The following is a 20817-nucleotide window of genomic DNA, read 5'->3' as shown; positions in this document are numbered from 1 at the left end:
TAATAGTAGGAGTTTTTAGTTTTGAAGTTATGAGGTTTCTTGGTGATGTGACCTGGATTAATTTTTTTTATCTTAGCCTGAAATAAAATACATTATAATTCATTTATTGGAAACATTTATCAAAAGCTACTATCTACTGGCATCACTGAGGATAGTATCACAGAGGCAGTAAATGCTATAAAGGAGAAGGTGTGGATGTGCTGAGTGTATAATAGAGTCCTAATTTACTTTACTGTGAGTTTTGGGTGTTCTTATCTCTGTGTTTAAGTGAGAAGCTTTTCTTAAGGGGTCTGCACCAGGTTAGTTCTACATGTTGATTTAATTAACCTTTTCTAACTGTATTAGTTTTCTCTTGCTGCACAGCACATTACCCCAAACTTAGTGACCTAAAACATAAATTTATTATCTCACAGTGTGTCAGGACTCTGGCACAGTGTGGCTGGGTTCTCTGCTCACAGAACTGAGATGAAGGTTTTGGCCAGGGCTGTTACCTGAGGCTCAGGATCTTCTTCCAAGCTCATCTAGGTTGTTGGCAGAGTTGAATTCCTAGTGGTTATAGGACTGAGGTCCCCCATTTGTTGCTGGCAGTTGACTAGAGGCGATTCTCAACTCCTAGAGGCTGCCTGATTCCTTGCATGTGGCTCTGTTCATCTTCAAAGCCAACAGCAGTGGATTGAATCCTTTTCATGTTTCAAATCTCTGAATTCTTCTGCTGTATCTGACCTCTGGACACAGATTTAAAGGACACATGTGATTAGGTCAGGCCTACCTGGTTAATCTCTGTAGTTTAAGGTTAACTGATTTTGGGACCTTACATACGTGGTAAAATCCCTTCACAACAGTATCTGGATTAATGTTTGGTTGAATAACTGTGTGTGTGTATGCCAGGGGGTGGAGTTCTTGGGGGCCATCACAGAATTCTACTTACCATGCTAACCATGAACAGATGAATTAATGTCAGTATATTATAAGGGCTTAATATTCTGTTATCATGAGGGCTTTTGAGAGAATATCTTTTTGTACAAGTGTGTAGTATTTGTAGCAGAGTATTTTCATGGAATGATGGGTTCAAGTGCCTTGGATCTTTGTGTTATTTAGTAACACTGTGTAACTGAATTCCTCCTTTTTGTCTCATGAATAACTGTGTAGGAATCACTTTTCCTTAAAGTTTAGGTGAGAGTAAGAATAAGAATTACTGAAGATGATTTATTAGTATTTGCCAAGTAGTTAAGGACAATTAACGGCTATCACAAACTGCTAGTGGCCTGTTTGCCTACTGATGAAACAGTGAAGCTAGTGGTGTAAGACCTCTAATTATAATATTGAGACATAGAATTGAAAATACAAAATCAGTCAGTAGATGATTATCTTTTTTTTCTTGTGTGATACACGGGCCTCTCACTGTTGTGGCCTCTCCCGTTGCGGAGCACAGGGTCCAGACGCGCAGGCTCAGCGGCCATGGCTCACGGGCCCAGCCGCTCCGTGGCATGTGGGATCTTCCCGGACCAGGGCACGAACCCGTGTCCCCTGCATCAGCAGGCAGACCCTCAACCACTGCGCCACCAGGGAAGCCCCGATGATTATCTTTTTGAAAGATCAAAAGTTGAATTGAAAATCTGTAGCACTGCCTTTGTATTCATTCATTTGATAAATAGTTCTTGAGTGCTTTTAGGCACTGTTCTGAGTGCAAGGAATTCACGTTTGTGAATGAAGGCCATAGTTATTGTCCCTATGGAACGTTTGTCTAATGAGACTGACAATAAACAGATGAACCAATAAACATTTAAAAAACAAATGGAAACAAGGCTATGAAGAAAAAAATTGAAAGAAATGGAGAGTATTGCTAGGGGAGTAGGTGATGGTGAGTTATTTTACATAGGGTGCCCAGGGAGGTCTCTCTGGTATGGTGAACAAATCAAAGAACATTTTAAGTAGCAGTCTAAGAAATGACTTTGTAATGAAATTGTACTCAGGGCTGATAGTCATTTAAAATGTATCTTATCTATGGATAATGGGACTTGTGAAAGTCCAGTGGGTAATCAAAGATTACTAGGCTTAATGGATAATCATAAGTAGTTCCTAGATGCTTTATGGGTCTGTGAGCTATTGTTTAGAACAGTATTCTCAAAGTATGGTTCAAGGATCCTGGGGGTCCAAGACCCTTTCAAGGGCTCCACAAGGTTTCTCTTTTTCTTTTTTAATTAATTAATTAATTAATTAATTTATGGCTGTGTTGGGTCTTCGTTGCTGCGCACTGACTTTCTCTAGTTGTGGCGAGCAGGGGCTTCTCTTTGCTGCGGTGCATGGGCTTCTCATTGCTGTGGCTTCTTGTTGCGGAGCATGGGCTTTGGGCGCACGGGCTTCAGTAGTTGTGGCACGTGGGCTCAGTAGTGTGGCTCATGGGCTTAGTTGCTCCGCAGCATGTGGGATCTTCCCGGACCAGGGATCGAACCCGTGTCCCCTGCATTGGCAGGAGGATTCTTAACCACTGTGCCACCGGGGAAGCCTTCCCTTTTTCAACTGTATATCTGTGTGAGGCTAGATTTTCTTTATATACTTCAATCATAATAATATAGCTCAACAGGTTAAATGCAGAAGTCGGAGAGGAATTTAACTGTCTTCTATTAAGCTAGGCATTAAAGTAATTGTAAAAGTGTAAAACAATGCCACTCTTAATTTTTTTTTAAAAAATCTATTTTTAATTAAAATATGTTTTTATGTTAATATGTAATGGGTTTATTGTTATTTTTAAATAAATTAATAAACGTACGTTCTGTAACTTTTTCAGTTTTGATTTTCTAATAAGGAAAAATTGGAAGATATAACCCACATAAACAAAAGCTATCTGAGTGTCTTAATGATTCTTAAGAGGTTGAAAGGGTCTTGAGGACAAAATGGTTAAGATTCACTGGGTTAAAAAAATTTTTTTTTAAATTTAAAATTTTAAATTTAATGTTTCCTTAAGAATAAAGTATTTTGTTCTCTACAGATAAGTGCAATGGATGCATCTCCACGGAATGCTTCTCCAGGACTTCAAAATGGGGAAAAAGGTTGGTCCTTGAGTCTGGTGATCACCTGTCATTGAATTTAAGACATTTCTTAGTCTATAAGTTATTTTTAACTACTAAATATTGAGAATTTTTTTCTGATGCAATTGGACATAGACTTTTTTTTCCTTTCTGTAAAACGTTTGTAGCACTCTAAGTTTAAGATTATCATAAAGTACATTGCATAAGATAAGTTAGGATATAGAAATACATGATAAATAGAGAAGATTGCTTTTAGGGAAAGAACAAAAAGACAAAAGGAAACTGAATTTCTGTCTGGATTGTTATAAAGTCAACTGCCAGGTTTCATGGAAAAAAAACTTATAAAGTTTAATTTATATTTTTGTATCACTAAAATCCTTTCCAGACTTAATTTTTCCTCAGTATTTCGTAGAGTAACTTTTCTAGGTGCTATCCTAGAAAATTGGTAGGGAAATTTACTTAGACTATCTTTGTAGAACAAGAGCTCAACTCAGAATTCTTGGCATTTTTCTATCATAAGTAAGTGAATTTCCCCCCTGAGAATAAGCATGTGATTTTTTCCCCCCAGTAGTGTCATAATTGCATTCTCTATTAAATTGAATGAACTAATATTTAGGTAGGCATTATGGTCTAGTGCAAAGAATGTGGCATAGGAGCCAGAACTGGTTACCAGTCACAGTGCTGTCACTAAGATCTGATTGGGGTCAAGTCATATAACCTGTCTGGATTTTTGTATCCATTTCTTTTTTTTTTTTTTTTTTTTTTTTTTTGCGGTACGCAGGCTTCTCACTGTTGTGGCCTCTCCCGTTGCGGAGCACAGGCTCCGGACGCGCAGGCCCAGCGGCCATGGCTCACGGGCCCAGCCGCGGCTGTGGGATCCTCCTGGAGCGGGGCACGAACCCGTGTCCCCTGCATCGGCAGGCAGACTCTCAACCACTGCGCCACCAGGGAAGCCCTCCATTTCTAAAATACGCACTGAAATGGCCTATGTAACTTTTAAGAAGCTAAAATTCTTTGGTTTATGAAGTAGAAATAGGAGTTGGCATTTTAAAAACATTGCTGTTAGATAGAAATGGACATAATGTTTTAAAGTGACTCATTTGCACTCTGTTTTTCTTTAGAGGACCGCTTCTTAGCTACCCTGTCCAGTCAGAGCTCCACCAGTTCCCCCCACCTCCAGCTGCCCACTCCTCCCGAAGGCGTGCCTGAGCAGGCCGTGGGAGGGCCCCCAGAACTTGATACCACCAGCAGTTCCGAAGGTACAGGTCAAGTCACTTTTACTGCACTTCGTCCAATAGAGACAAACACTCTGAGTGCTGTGACACAATTCTTTCTTAGCCCTTTAGGATTTAAAGTTTTTACTATTGAAAGGGCTCTTTCAGATGTAGCTTTTTACCATATCCCTTCTTCAGTTGCACTGCTTGACATGTAAATATCTCAGTAACAAAATGTTATTTCAGCTTCATCTACTTTCTGGGGATATTACTTTCTTAAGTCTCATTAAAGCCCATGATTTTTGCCTTGTAAGAAGGAAAGAGAAATTGCAGCCTTTGTCTAACAACAAATATTTGTTTCACTAATAGCAAATTTATACCTTTTTTCTTTCTTTCCTTGCTTTCTGTTTAAGCACCAACTACTTAATTGTAGCGTAAACTTAAAAAATATCTTTTAAATTGCAATTAAACTCAGATGTAATAGCCACAGTGTGCATAACTGATTTGAAGTGGCAACAGAAACAGCTGTGACTGAGTTCACGCATGCTCGGCCAGTAATTATGTCATGGCTGCCGCCTGGCCCTGTGATGATAAGAGGCCATCGGTTGCAGGATGATCTCAACTTCAAACATGTTGAAATGTAAAAAAAAAAAAAAAACAAACCACTTGGGGTCAGTGCTATGTATGCTTCACTATTGCTTCCTGTTTGATAGTCATTATTCCTAGATCAAAAATTTTACACCATAATTGGTAATTATGGTGTGCACATGTCTGTGTTCCAAAGAGGAAATGAAATATAGTTGACGCTTTATACTTTCTTTTACTCTTTCTGAATATTAATGTATAAGTAGAATATTTTTCATTCTAGATGTATTTGATGGACATTTGCTGGGATCCGCAGACAGCCAGGTGAAGGAAAAATCAACCATGAAAGCCATCTTTGCAAATTTGCTTCCAGGAAACAGCTATAACCCTATTCCGTTTCCTTTGTAAGTATTATAAAAGCCAGTGGCTGTTGGGTGGTTTTATTTTTACTTCATTTAAAAAATCTCTCGATAGATATACTCTCTACATATTTAAATATGTTTATTTAACTGCATATATGTATTTCTCAATCCAAAATTATACTTCATCATAGTAAAAAAGATATCTTTTGGTATAATATAATTTGTAGAACATGTAATCATTATATAGTAAATGAGTGGATTAAAAAAGCATTAACTAACATTACTGAATGCTTAAGAGTACTGATTCTGAAAAGAATTGCTTATATATATATATTATTAAGATATACTGCTACATCCATTGATCTCATAAAAACATATTGCTGATTGTATATGAGGATATTACTGACCCAGTAATTTACTGGGACGTGATGCTTTTTTAATAGTGATGATGAATTGCAATGGCTATACAAGTTTTCGTGTGATTTTGTTTGTACTGGACTTACTCAGAGTGGGGAAAAACATAGGGCTGGCTTTCTACACTGCCAGTGTGGAAAGCTTTGTTTGGAGTGATGATTCCAGAACTCTCTCATTTGAAAAAGAATTCTGATAATTTTCAGTTGTCTTCAAAAACTCTCTGTTGATGTATTTTCCTTGGCTGTTTGTTCAAGTTCTGCATACATTTTGGCTTAATTATATTCTTGTAATTGTGCATTATTTAGTTAACTTAAAATTGTCCTGAGATTTACTTGTAGTAGTGCTAATGGTTTGTATATGTGATTTTCTGCTAATTTTGTTCTGATTAATGTATTTAAAAATTTTGAACAGTGATCCAGATAAACACTACTTAATGTATGAACATGAACGAGTGCCCATTGCAGTCTGTGAGAAGGAGCCCAGCTCCATCATTGCTTTTGCTCTCAGGTATTATTCATGGGGCTTTTCCACCTATGGTTGTATCTTTATATTTTATGTGTATTTATTAATCGCTGTATTTTGAGTTCTGTTACATAGAGTAGAGTAAAATATAAGTAAATGTAAAATATTAAATATAAGTAAAAGAATGTATTCTTTGGATGTGACAGCTTATTCTTTTTGTATCTGATAATGTACGCTTTACCCAAATAATAACAGGATGATTCTTAAGCTCCTAATAATTAAATTAACTAGGCAAGTTATTTACTAATCCTTAATATCCTTTAACCATTCTCTGTATTATAATATGTATCCATTGTATCCATCCTTTCCTTTGCTTTATTTATTGACATAATACTTGGAACATATCTGCCTTATATCATCTGAATGTCTTTTTTGTATTCTTCATTCATTTCCTTCCTGCTTCCCACACATAGCAGGTAAAGTTTCCTTACTTAGAGTAATGCTGTTCCTATGCCTTAACCCATTTACATGCCCACAGTTATCATGTGCCTTAAAGAAGGACCCCTCTTTAAAAATATTTATATATCATGTCTAAAAGAATAAAGCTTTTTAATCTTAATGGTATCTTGGTAGTGGTAGAACCTAGTTTAAGTAGAATCTAAGATGTTTAATAAAAATTTTTTCCTCTTGGAAGACATTGAAATTAAAATTTGATTTTTAATATTGGTTACAAGTTGTCCATTTATCAACAAATATTTGAATGTCTGCAATGTGTGGTATACTAGGTACTGGGTATACAGGGGTAAACAAGATAGATTTATAGGCTTCAGCATTTATGTAGTTTAGAGTTACTATTTGGATAATGAAGAATTTTTTTCCTTTAGAAGATTCCATATGATAAATTTTTTATCTTTGCCTTTTGACGTTTATGAAGATAGTATTTGCTTCTCCTTTCATTGGTTAGACATACTACATTAATAGATAAGAAAGGCAAGAAAGTCAACCAAGAAAAACATATATTTTGTACTATGAGGAAGCAAGTTTTCTAGCTGAGGTCACCTTTTTCTAATGTCTTGGAAAAATAATAACATGCTAAGATGCTTCCCTTGTTCCCTAACATCTGATTTATCTAAATCAGTGCTTCCAGACTGCTAGTCCAAGAGTTGGATGTTTTTGGCCAAGGCAAACTAAAAAAATATGCTTTTTCTTAAAGTTCAATACCTTTAAGTTGAAAAGTACTCTAAGTTCCTTTCCTCTCTATTATACTAAACAGTGAAGTTTCATGCTCTTCAGTTAGCTGTTCAACCCCTGAAGGCATTTGATCTAAATGTTAGTGTGGAGGCCTTGACAATCATATTTAGGATATTGAGCCTGGTTGGTGTGTTGGGTCATATTTTGTATTATTTTTTGTGAAGACATTGACCTTCTTCATGAAGCTTGTACTTGATAACTTTTGTTAGTTAACTTGTGTTTGTTTAATTATGGATGCTTACAATGATTGTGTTTCTACAATGCAAAGCTTATTCTAAAGCATATGATTTACTTTAAAAGAAGACCATAATGTTTAACATTTTTCAACCTATTTCTACCCTAAGTTGTAAAGAATACCGGAATGCCTTAGAGGAATTGTCCAAAGTGACTCTGCGGAACAGTGCTGAAGAAGGGCTTTCAACAAACAGGTGATCTGCGATTGATTAAAATCTATTTTCATTGAGCTACGTCATCATTTTCTAGGTGCTCCCACTCCAATTTTATTTTAGCTTATTGTCAATATAAAAGTTCTAGAATATAGTCAGTGGCACTCATCCTTTAGCCAATAGTTGATAGAACAAAATTCAGGTATAGCAAAAGACCTTAAGAAGTCTTTTAGGATACAGTTTTCTGACAATTTGTCATAGAAGTTCATTGTGTATTGCAGATTTAAACATTTAACATTTTAAGTTCTCTTTATTGTTTTCATTTAAAAAATAATAACTCTGAAATTAGTAAACTACTGCTTGATTTTGTAATTTAAAGTATTTATGAATTTTCCATAATAATTAAAGATCTTAACAGTTAAAAAATAAAACAGCCCCCCACCAAACCAGTTCTTTAAGTGTGTTCAGTATTTTAGACATTTGAGACAGAAATTGTCGTCATTGTTGGACTTATGGATGCTAATATAGCTCTGATAGACTTGTGAAAAACATTGTAAGAGCCTATATACTTTCATATATTTTTCCATATGCTTTTATAGCTTTATCATTTTGCTTTTTCTTAAGCCCAGTAGACATTTCAAGCCTTTTTCTTCCATGCTAACCTGTGTTTATATAAATTATGAATCAGATTTCTGATATTGTGGGTGGGGTTAGGTGGGCGGTAGATTAATACAGGAATTAGAGTACTTGCTATTTTGTGTCTGAATCATATAAAACCAACTTTCCTTTTGTTTTTCATTTTAGTACTTTAGACAGCAGACCAAAGAGTAGCAGCCCTATTAGATTACCTGAGATCAGTGGAGGACAGACAAACCGTACAGCAGAAGTAGAACCACAACCAAGTAAGATTACAAATGGAGAAGTAATTCCTAGTTTTGTTTGTAATTGTGGTTTGAAGAAGAAAACACATTAAATAAGAAATGCCATCTGGCAAGGATATATTACTTCTGGTCTTTGAAATACAGTATGGATGTAAAATTTTTTGTATATCTTCTTTTGTACATATTTCACTTTTCTTTGATTCTTACCTTAAGTTTATGGAGTTTGAAACTCCTAGAAACTCCTAGGTCTATGCAAAAATCTGCCTTCCTGGCTAGAGCTTTCAGTTTAAAGCATATAACTGAAGAAATATAACAGCAGTTTTTGCTTGTTTGTTTTTGCAGCATTGTTGGCATTGTGAAAAGAACTTTTCATGTATTGTCTCCTTTAATTCCCATAATAACCCCGTAAGAGTTATTTGACATATCTCCATTTTTCAGAAAGTAAGTTAAGACTTAGATAATGCAATTTGCTGAAGGTTACACAAGTAATGGGGAGCTGCGATTTGAACTTGGATCTCTTTGACTTTGTCAGTCAGGAATATTCACTGCGAGTAGCAGAAAACTCAAGTGACTGTTGGGTCTTGAATGACAGTTTATTTTTCTAAGATAGCAACTGCAGGTAGACAGTTGCTAGCATTGGTTCAGCTACTCAGCATTGTAATGACAACATAGGGGTAGTTTCTCTTTGATTCTCTTGTTTTACTCATGGTCAAAAATGTCCCACTTAATGTCTGCATTTGAGGCAGAAGGAAGGGAGGTACAAGCTGCAACGGTTCTCTTTTATTGGGAAATTCCCTTCCCCCTTCAATCTCATTGGTTAGAAGTGAGTCTCATGGCCACCCTTTCCTGCAAAGGAGACTTATAATGTGGTAAGCAGCATTGTCCTGGTTGGCTTACATAAATCATGATTCATTTCCTGGGACTCTACACATTGCTGCCTCAAACAAAATTGGAGTTCTGTTAGCAAGGAACAAGGTGGGATTGGATATTAAGGCCATAATGGTGTCTGCTGCCCTAAGTAAGCACTTCATGATCGACATTTGATGTGGATTTTGTTAATGGTAAATGTACAAGATTAGGATCATATGTATTAGTGATATGATGAAGCTCAAAACTAAGAATAAAAGTATAGAGCAAGCTTTAGTGATAGTTTTGGTCATCCTGTACTACTTATTTTTGAAAAATGCTAAAACTAAAATTGTATATTTTGCTCTGTTGAAGTGTAGGAAGACAGATGATATAAAAACCTTTAACTTTGACGCATTGTAGCTTGGAATACTGTTTTGTATTAGTTTAATTAACTATACTGTGATACTGTAAGAACCCAGCCTTAACTTAATCTTGTTGCTTAAGATATTCTGACAGCCTTGGAAAGATATTTTTAAAAGGCTTTCTATATAATTTCTCACATTTTGATGTATAGCTATCTGAACATTGCTCTTCTTTCATGTTTCTGATAATAAGAGTGCTTGACTGCCCCCCTAAAGATCCCATAAAACATGTGGAATAATAATCTGTGTAAATAAGACTATCAGTGTTACTCATATTTATTACTCTCATATAATGGTTACTGCTAACAAAGGAATGAGTTGAAAATTTTTATTTTTCTACTTGCAGTGACCTGTACTTAATATGTTACCTCTTATTTTTAGCCAAAAAGGCTTCTGGAATGTTGTCCTTCTTCCGAGGGACAGCAGGGAAAAGCCCTGATCTCTCTTCCCAGAAGAGAGAGACCTTACGTGGAGCAGATAGTGCTTACTACCAGGTTGGGCAGACGGGCAAGGAGGGAACGGAGAATCAAGGCATTGAGCCTCAAGGTGTGTTAAAGGAGACGAAATGTGCTTATTCTAGGTTTCGATTTACTTATTTCAGTTGGTTATGTTCCTTATAGCTTGAAGTAGATGCTTCTGTTGCTGAGACCAGGGCATTCCCTCTCTTCTCACATCTTGGTGGGGGTAGAGTGGGAAAAGCATGGTGCTTGGAGGATCCAACTGGTTTCAGATGTCATTGCTATCACTTACTGTGTGGTGGAATTAGAAATCCTTACTTTCTGTACTCGTAAACTGGAAAAGCAGTGTCTTCCAAGGTTTACTGGGTTTACTGAGGACTAAGGTTTACTGAGGACTAAGTGACATTATACATGTAAAACATCTGTCTCACTATGTAGCTCACAGTATATATTCAAATGTTTTCATCCCACTACCCCCTCAGACGTTTCCTTTCTTTTCCAGTCTCTGTAAGGTGGAAGCTGTTGATACCCACCTTCATTTGGATATTTAAAAAATATGTCTACCTGATTGTGTTTGAATACGGGGCTAGTAGACCAGGAGTTGGCAAACTATGCTGACCTGTCTTTGTTAATAAAGTTTTGTTGGAGCACAGGCACACCCTTTCATTTACTTACTGTCTGGCTGGTTTTGCATTATATTGGCAAGTTGAGTAGTTGCAACTGAGTAAAATACTTACCATCTGGCCCTTTACAGGAATAGTTTGGCAACCCCTGGGTTAGATCATGAATTATTAGTTTAAAAAATAGGAACTGCATGGTAAGTTTTCATCAGTAATTAAGATATGCGTTAAGTATTCTATAGGCTGCTATTGGACTGTGATCCTTGGAAGGCATTGGTGCTTTGAAAAAAATAATTTTGAAATGTGAAACTTAGTGGATGACTTGTTCTTCTAGATATTAAAATGTATCACAACTCTGCAATAATTAGAGTGGATCTGGCAGTAGGTTTGCCAGACAAATCAGTCAAATAAAAAAAATAGCTCTGAAGTAGACACTAGTATATTTTCTATATTGTACATATATCTTAGTATATGATAAAGAAAGCATCTCAGACTGTTGGGGAAGCATTATTCCATACACAGGGAAAACTGGTCATAAACTCTGATAAAGAAGCCACAGAAAGTCGTGATGTTAGAGCCGAGTTATTTTATTGCTATCATAGAGATGACTTAACTATAAGAAAAATTATTCTTCAATCTGAATTCTCTGATTTTAATCTAAAAATTGATCTTTCAAAAGGTACATAGATTTTTATTGTAATTTACACAGTTAATTGTATACATGATGCTTGCTTGAGAGTGACTTGACTAGGATAACATGAATTGACTTGTTTTTAGTATTATATCAGGGGAAAAAGAACAGACAAAATGACCTGATAACTATCTAAAACTTTGGCTTTACTAATGATGTTAAATCTTTTAGATGAAGTAGATGGAGGAGATACACACAAGAAACAACTCACAAATCCTCATGTGGAGCTCCGTAAGTATGAGATAAATACCTTTGGTTTGGGGACCAGGACTATAATTGCGCAAACTCCATTATTTGAAGCTTCTAGCTTCTCACTAGATAAATATTCTACTTCTTGAAATGAATATTAAGTCTGTGTACTGATGAACATTTGTTTAGTCTAAATTTAGTTTATAAAATATACATTATTTAATTTAGAAGGAAATTTATTTATAAATTTAATTAAAATTATAATTTAATGCAATGTCTGATGTTTAAATAATTACTTTTTGTGTAATCTAGAGCCACAGAGCCTTAGTAAGGCATCTAGAATTGTGTGTGTACATGTGAGTGCCAAAAATTTATTATCCAGCATTATAACACTGTAGAAAAATTTAAAATGTAAAAGTACAATGATGAAAATACAGTGACCAGCATAAAATTAGAAATGGGTCTTATTTTCTGTTTGATTTTTCTAGAAATATGAAGGGTGGTCATAAGATGCTCTTTAATCCTTCCTGAAGATAACTTTAACTGAATTGTGATAAACAGGGATGTAGTGGACTTAATGTGAAAAATGCTATCGTGGAGAAACTTAAATGATTGCATTTGGTGGGGGTGGGGAGTGAGCAAGAAGGAAAAGGAAAAGGTATTTCTGATCCAGAGGAGCTTTTTTTTAAAAAAACACTTCTGTTTATAGAATTTTCCGATGCCAACGCCAAGTTTTACTGTCGTCTCTACTATGCGGGAGAGTTTCATAAGATGCGAGAAGTGATTCTGGGCAGCAGCGAAGAAGATTTTATTCGTTCCCTTTCTCACTCTTCTCCGTGGCAGGCCCGAGGAGGCAAATCAGGAGCTGCCTTTTACGCGACTGAAGGTAAGTCTTTTTAATCATTTACTAATTAAGCGGTATCCATCTTTTTCCCTCGGATAATTTATGAATCCCTTGAACTGAGGTAATACGATACTGTCTTTTTGCAAACATGTTTTTCTTTTTATGCTTGAGAGGATGAAAGAAGCACATTTAAAAGGATATATGGTGTACGGTGTGTAATGAGAGACAAATATTGATCAAATCCTTATTAAATTCTTTCTAGTCCTGAGTTTTCCAAATGTAAATAATAACAGAGAACTTCTAGAAGACTCAAAAGGTACCTCAGAGCTCATGAGAGAAAGATAAAAATAGAAACATTTGACCTGAAAACCAGAAGGCCAAGTTCTTAACCTACAAAGTTTTACAGAAGATCATGAGCATTTTTATTTCACATTCCATTTTCCATACTCACTGAAAGCGAAATTATTTGAGAAAATGCATCAGGAAAGACGTGCTAGATAAGAACTTTCATAACTGTTACTTATTGGATTGTTAACAAAGGAATTTATAACATTTTACTTGGTAGTTAAAAAAAAGTAGATCATTTAGCTATGACTTCAGGTGTGGTACTGTCGAAAGTAGAGGTTTCTTGACTATATAAATCCTCAGAAGCCCTTCCAAACCTTCAATTACTTGAGAACTGTGTTCTGATCAAAATCTTCTCAGTGGTGTCAGAAAATATCCCTTAAAAATGTGAAGCAAACAGATCATTTGGGATTTTTAGAATGATTTATTTTGGAATACCTCAGTAAATATTGCAATTGAATAAACATGAAATTTTTGCCTTTTAGATGATAGATTCATTTTGAAGCAAATGCCTCGTCTGGAAGTCCAGTCTTTCCTTGACTTTGCACCACACTACTTCAATTATATTACAAATGCCGTTCAACAAAAGGTAGAAACCCAAACCTTGATCTGTAAGTCTACTGGGCTTTTTCACATCCTGAGAGTCCTAATGGCAGTTTTCTCCGTGGTAATATGTGAACAGAACATGACTAGATCTCTGCTGTGCTATTGAGGTGTGGTAGAATGCAGGGATTTCAAACTCTTTTTCCTACATATATATAGAGAGATTACCCACTTGTCATGAAGCAGTGAGCCTCCCGTGAGTATGAAAGAGTCACATAGATTTTTTTTCCATTTATGGGTTTATTGCCTATTATTGGAGGAATTATGTCATAATAAAATTTGTGAGTTTGAGAAATTGAGAACGATTACCCCTTGGGAGAATGTTAAAGATCTAATAATTTTGTTGGCATTGCTGCTTTACTTCATAGATTCAAAGGTTTGAGTTTGTTTTAAGGTCCTCTGACTGATCATATTAATAGAAAATCATGTTTGGGTAATACATGAATAATCCAGATATTGGTATTAAATTATAAATAATCCTTTTGAAAAATTGAAGTATAGTTGATTTACAATATTAGTTTCAAGTGTACAGCATAATGGTTTGGTATTTTTGCAGATTATACTTCATTGTAAGTTGTTACAAGATAATGGCTATAATTCCCTGTGTATATAATATATCCTTATTGCTTATCTGTTTGATACAGAGTAGTTTATTAATCTCATATAAAAAATTTGTCCCTGCCCCATTCCCTTTCCCTTTTGGTAACCACAAGCTTGTTTTCTATATCTAAGTCTGTTTCTGTTTTGCATGTACATTCATTTGTATTACTTTTAGATTCCACATATAAGTGATATCATACAGTATTTATCTTTCACTGACTTATTTCACTAAGCATAATATTCATACATAGTCCTTTTTGATAAGAGTTTACTTTTTTCTTGATTAGAGGCCCACTGCATTGGCCAAGATTCTTGGAGTTTACAGAATTGGTTATAAGAATTCCCAGAACAACACTGAGAAGAAGCTAGATCTCCTTGTCATGGAAAATCTTTTCTATGGGAGAAAGATGGCACAGGTAAGGATACTGGACTATGCAAAGCATTTAGCTAGCATTTACCCTTTGTATTTCTGCTTCCTGAACATAATGAGTCAGAGAGTAACATGATACTTGAGAGTAAATATTAAACTTTGGTTACTAGGCAAAATTTAACTTTTGAGTTATTGAACCCTGTAGGAAAGAATAAAGAGGAATATTGTGGACTGGTCCTAAAATTTAACATATCCAACATCCTAGAAACACAGAATTATAGAAAAAGAAGGCAGATGCAACGTAACAGTTTTAAAGATGAAGAAACTGAGGCTCAGAGACATTGAGTACTTTATCAAAGTCACACAGCTATGCCTAGAACTCAGGTTGGTCTAGATTCTAGAACAGTACTCTTCAGTGTGCTGGTCCTTGAACTGTTTCCAGTCCGTGGTGAGATAAGAGCTTGTACTAATCAATAGAATGTAATTTAATGCACTGCTTTCTTCATCGAGAATGTCTTGCTATGGCAGAAGCATCTGCTGTACTAAATTGTGGGTTTAATGATGTAATTGATTTACATTCTGGCACTAGCCTCTCTGTCATCATGAACCAGGAAAGCCTGTCTAGCAGTGGTCTGTTGAATAACACTTCAGGTCGCACTGGTCTAGTACCCAGGTCCCTGACCTTTGAGTGCGTTGCTTTTCCTAATGCCCAGAAATTCCTAGAGATACGCTGTTGCTTCTACATTGTCCTAAGTAATTGCACAGTTTTGGTATCAGTACTTAAAAGTTTCCTCTGAATGTTTGCATCTGTTTTTTAAACTGCTTTATGATTCAACAATATATTTTTGGAGTTACTTGTTAATGTTTCTTAGAGTTGATTAAATGGGTCAGTATATTTCTGAAATATTTCAATAAATGAGTACCTAGCTATTAATTTCATGATACAATTACATCACCATGTGTTTTATGTATTATACAATTACAGTGTATGCATTTAGTGACATATAAGTTATTAGGTTTTAAAATTAAATTTTAAAGTGTTTATAACTGTAGTGGCTACAAGGAAACTTTCTGCCTTTTTAATTTAATTAACCATTTGTAACAGCTCACACATAAATGACAGAGAGTTTTCTTTCTGCTAGGTTTTTGATTTGAAGGGTTCACTTAGGAATCGAAATGTAAAAACAGATACCGGGAAAGAGAGTTGTGATGTAGTCCTGCTGGATGAAAATCTCTTAAAAATGGTTCGAGACAACCCTCTGTATATCCGTTCTCATTCCAAAGCTGTGCTGAGAGCCTCAATCCGTAGCGACTCCCACTTCCTTTCTAGCCACCTCATTATAGATTATTCTCTGCTGGTTGGGCGAGATGATACCAGCAATGAGCTGGTAGTTGGAATTATAGGTAAGTTGATGAGCCTGCCTTATGTATAGTTCATGATTTAAGCCAGAGTGAAATTTGAAGACTATCTGGTGTAGTAATAGCTTATTGAATAATTTCACAAACTTTCATTTGAAATTTTAAAAATAATAGTTTTTCTGTTCTGGTACCTTTTATTCAGGTTCCTCATTTCCATTTTCATTATTTTTACCAAAAATATCTGTATTCAAAAGTCACTTGAAGATGAAGCCCTATGAGGTTGTTATGAGGATTAAATGAATTAATATGGTAAAAACCCTTAGGACAGTCCATGGCATATTGTCCGTACCTGCAGTATTGCCAGCACTCAATAGCTATTGTAGAAGTAATAGTAATGGTAATTGCGGTTGTCATCTGCTTATATTTATTAAGAGAACCTTTACTGCTAATCTCGCCCCCTGCAACAGATTATATCCGAACATTTACATGGGACAAAAAGCTTGAGATGGTTGTGAAATCAACAGGAATTTTAGGAGGACAAGGTGAGCAGAATTTTTGTTCTGTTTACTCTTTAAACTGTTCTCATTATCTTCCTCATCAGTTAACATATACTAAATGGATACTTTAAAAAAAATTCTAAAACATAAGTGGTTATCTTTGATTTTATCATCATTTCCAAGGTGATCAAATAATAAGGGGAATTGTTTAGGTGGGGAAATATGGGGTTTTAAATTTGTGTTAAGATGCCAGAGGTTCTCAAAATGGTAAGTTAAAAAGGCCAGAAGTTCTGAACAGGAGGTTGTCCTGAATTAACACTTGAAATCCTCTAAGTTCTCTGAGAGCTGCCAGCGCCATTTGTGCTTTTAGACTTCTCTCATCTCTAAGCAAGAGCGTCTTTTAAAATAAAAAAAAAAACCTCCTACCAAGAAGGACCTGTCCCTTGTCATGTGGCACAGTGAACACCCTCCCTCCTTTCTGAGCCCGCCGTGGTGTGTTTGCTTACAGACCACGGCATTTTATGTCTGTTGACATGAAAGAACATAGCCGTTGAAGTCAGTTGTCTTATCAATTATGTAACGGCTTCCTTTTCCCTCTTCGCTTTCATAATCCTAGGTAAAATGCCGACTGTGGTCTCTCCAGAGTTGTATAGGACCAGATTTTGTGAAGCAATGGACAAGTATTTCCTGATGGTACCAGACCACTGGACAGGCTTGGGTCTGAACTGCTGAAACAAAGCACATATTTTGAAATGGACCAGGAAGAAAAGGGGCCTGGAACCAAGGACCAAAAATAAGCTACATGTTTTATTCCTTCATCACATTCACCACTGTATGCAAAGCCCTTTCAGTTCTGCGGCTGTGGAGGCCATCTGTAGCCTGAAGGGTTAAAACTCTGTGGATTTGCACTTTGGTTTTTGAAACCTACAAATGAGCTATCCGTAGGCTGGGACGTTGCATGAACATTTTGTTCACTTAAGCTGAAATCTAGGCACATTTCAAAGGGCTGAGGACAAATGTATGGTTAGAGATGAGATACGGTGAAAAAATCGGTTGTCATATTGGCTAACAATCCTGTTGCGAAAACAGTGTCTCATAGATTATGACTCTCCTGGCATCATATTGGACAGATTCTTTACCTAGAAAGCATTTGTAGAGCTGGTGAATTTGTTTTGTGTTTCTTATGTAACAATTTAATGTTACCTCTTATCAGAATTTCTGAAACCTTAAAAAAATTCTGAATTATTTTATTAATGGCCAGTTAAACAGATTGATACAATCTATTCTTGTTTTGCTGAGGAATTTGACTTAAATTGAGAATCGTGTCATGTTCTGTATCTTTCCCTGTTTTCAAGTGTGTTTGATATTTTTCAAGTTCTGTCTCTACTTGTCTGTGGGTGACAGGAGGCTACAGCCATTAACTTTAAGCCTTTTTCTGGAGCTGTTTTTTTTAAGCTTATTTACAGCTTTTGAGCAAGTAATATGCTGAACTGCACTTGTCTACACATGCTCATACTCTAGGTTTTTCTCCCACTTTCAGGGAAACATTAGTAAATTAGTCTACGGTGACTAAATCCCCAAAGGGATAATTATTAATAAAGGTTTTTTTTAATATAAAAAATAAATTAGGCCTGATCCAATAAATTGGGTGAGGGAAGCACTTGCTTTATTTTTTATAAAGGTAAAGTATCCTTTTCAATATAACTAGCAATTTATGTGGCATCTATAAAATTAAGAAGTTTCCAGTGTGGACATCCCTGTTTTCTAACTTTCTGTACCAGTTTCTAGGCCAGTTCTGACTATTGAGAAATGTTAACAGTTAAGATATTCTTAGTGAGAAACTTATTGTTTACTAGAGTTCTTGTTTAGTTAAAAAGTGATCAGAAGTATACTAAACTGTCTTTGAGGAAATAACACAACCCCGAGTATTTTCTCTTGGTTTCTTTCCCATAATAAGGATTATTATTACGGATAATACCCCAAATAAGGATAATTTGGGGTTTGTAAAATTTTAAGGGTTCCACTCTTTTCAGGCTTCCTATAGTAGCACGTTTCTATTGCACCTTTCACATAATAAGAAAAAAATCTGGTTACATTCCAATTACAGAGACTTAAGTATGTAAAATAGGAACATTTTGGAAAGTTTGCTCGAGAAGACAAAAGCATTAGTTTGGTGTTTGGTGCTTATTAGAAACATGATTTGTTCTGTACTAGAAACAAACTGACCAAGGACTTACTACTGATCTGATGATAAGCACTTTTTTCTTTTTTAACATGTGATGTGCCTTTTGAAAACGTACAAAACAATGACGATTTTAGTTTTGATATCAAAGGCCAGTAAAGGAGTTGTACAGGGCTGAAAGATGTGGAACATTATTCACTTCTCATGTGTCAGGAACATGGATTTTGCATCTCATATTGAATGCAAACATATTTTGCATCTGTTTATTTTTTCTGTCAGGAGGCTTGGGGTTATTTATCCTGTCCATTTCCCTCACCCCAGTCAGGAGCACTTCCAGGGGCAGGGGTCTTCCCGCAGCTGTAATCACGTTGTTTCTTTGTTTCAGTCTCAGTACCACCTGTATAGCTTGAATGCTCCATTGGAATAGCTCTTGACAATAATGTGTCATGTTGATTTTATTTTCCTTGCCCATGACTTGAAGAACCGGTTTTTTTTTAAAGTACTGCTGCTGCTTAGGTAATTTTGTGGCTAAAAAAAATTCCAATATGATATAATCTGAAACAATACTTGTTGCCTTGCAAGGGTGATCTGTCCTTTTAAAACTGTCTTAATGGAGGGGAAATATAAAATTTAATTTGTTTTGAGTGGTAGAACTATATACCCGGCCTCTTGCTGCTCTTGTTTAGGCCACTACCAGATACATAAGGCTTTTCAAATACTGTGTACTCAGTGTCAGGCACTGAATGGCTGTTTACCTCTCTTGAATTCCCCATTGAGGCCTGGAGAACCTTGATGGTGATAAGTTAAGAACAAGGAAGAAATCTTAATACTTTCTTCTTTAGAATAAAAAAATGAATTCTGAGAATAATTGATAGCACAAGAAAGCTATGTGAACATGTTGCATTGTATAAAAATCTTATTTATAAATGTGAAGTGTTTTGATGCCATCAAAACTTTATTTAAAAATAAAAAAGATTCACTTTTTTCTTACCCAAGCCTAAGAAAAATAAGGGGAATAAGCTGTTGCAAGCCCTTTTGTAGTCTATTGAATATTTTAAATTTATAGATATTCAAATTTTCCTACAGAATGTCCCACTTATAATTTTTTCCTTGATCCAGCAGTGAGTGGTTTTCTAGCTTTGGCCTTTATTGGGTATTGTAAATAGTAGGGTTGTATTGTTTTTTGTGGCATCAGCTTCTCCTTGGCTTTTTACCCATTAGTGTCGTGGGCTTGTATAAAACTGCTGAGGAAAATAATCTACCTGTATAGAAAGTTTGCTTAGCTGGCGGAGTGAAAACCCTTGCAAATGAGCCTGGTGGTGAAACAGATCAGGCCATTCATTATTCCTCAAGTGTTAACATACTGACTTAAGCAGTATTCAAACCATCTAGTGCAATGCCTTTTTTGTTTGTTTTTGTAACACGGGTGCAGTTGTATTATAGAAAAATAAAAATTACAATCATGAGCAGTTTTATTAATGCTGCTCTGCTTGTTTTGTAAGAAATGTATATTACGTCTTTGACAGGTTTAATTTTAACTAGAGAAATGACATTGTAAATCAAAATAGCCTCTTTTAATTTAATATGAAAAATTCAATTAACAATACTGAAAATACTTAATGTATTATATTGTATATATTTCTCTACTTTGGTTCCAGCTGTTTTATATGATTGACATGTTATTTATGAGATAAAACTGCCTTGACCTTTTGGAGACTTATACTGTAAAAAGAGGACTTACAATAAACTGAGAATCAACTTCACTTTGTTTTGAATCTGCTTGAGGAAATTAAGAGGAGATGGAGTTGGTGCCCCCGGCCCAGCAGTGTTGTCTTCTGTTCATTCTCACCCCCTTCCGACGGGAGAATTGAAGTCTTTCTTCAGTAAATAACTCTCCTCTTTAGGTCTCAGAAAGGGGGTGCTAAATCCTTGGGTTCACTTTGCCCCATATGGACCTGGCCTTTTCTGTCCTCCCGCCTCTCTTCAATTCTGTTTCTGGTTTCCTTATGGGGCGCTCTAGAAAGCTTGGCCTTGCCCATCAGGGAATGGCTGAGTCCACCTGGAGGGCAGCCTCCACTGTTAGTTGTTCCCACCCTTCACAGGATCCCTGAAGTGGATCCAATGTGCTGCAACCCGCAGCTGTAAGCACAGCGACTCCCACTCACCATGCCCAGACTCACAGGGCGAAAGTGAGAACCGCTGGA

General features: G+C 35.9%; 1 protein-coding gene across 11 annotated transcripts in view; it reads left to right on the top strand.

Moving 5' to 3' along the window:
• Positions 1-20376, top strand: part of PIKFYVE (phosphoinositide kinase, FYVE-type zinc finger containing) — a 77856-nt gene extending 57480 nt beyond the window's left edge. For 8 of the 11 annotated variants that reach the window (XM_073807328.1, XM_019939019.3, XM_073807332.1 and 5 more), the window contains 14 exons: positions 2990-3050; positions 4151-4288; positions 5112-5232; positions 6016-6111; positions 7662-7745; positions 8508-8605; positions 10237-10401; positions 11796-11855; positions 12523-12699; positions 13488-13591; positions 14493-14621; positions 15718-15979; positions 16402-16476; positions 17048-20376. In XM_073807328.1, coding sequence (XP_073663429.1) covers positions 2990-3050; positions 4151-4288; positions 5112-5232; positions 6016-6111; positions 7662-7745; positions 8508-8605; positions 10237-10401; positions 11796-11855; positions 12523-12699; positions 13488-13591; positions 14493-14621; positions 15718-15979; positions 16402-16476; positions 17048-17163 — 1686 coding nt within the window. In that variant the 3' untranslated portion in view covers positions 17164-20376. Of the gene's footprint in view, positions 1-2989; positions 3051-4150; positions 4289-5111; positions 5233-6015; positions 6112-7661; positions 7746-8507; positions 8606-10236; positions 10402-11795; positions 11856-12522; positions 12700-13487; positions 13614-14492; positions 14624-15717; positions 15980-16401; positions 16477-17047 lie in introns of those variants that run through there. The other 3 variants (XM_073807330.1, XM_073807333.1, XM_073807335.1) reach the window with 3 other exon arrangements.
• The last annotated feature ends 441 nt before the right edge of the window (positions 20377-20817 follow it).

The sequence above is a fragment of the Tursiops truncatus genome, chromosome 7 (genome assembly GCF_011762595.2).
Source record: "Tursiops truncatus isolate mTurTru1 chromosome 7, mTurTru1.mat.Y, whole genome shotgun sequence".
NCBI lineage: Eukaryota > Metazoa > Chordata > Mammalia > Artiodactyla > Delphinidae > Tursiops > Tursiops truncatus.
This window is presented reverse-complemented; position numbering and strand designations above follow the sequence as displayed.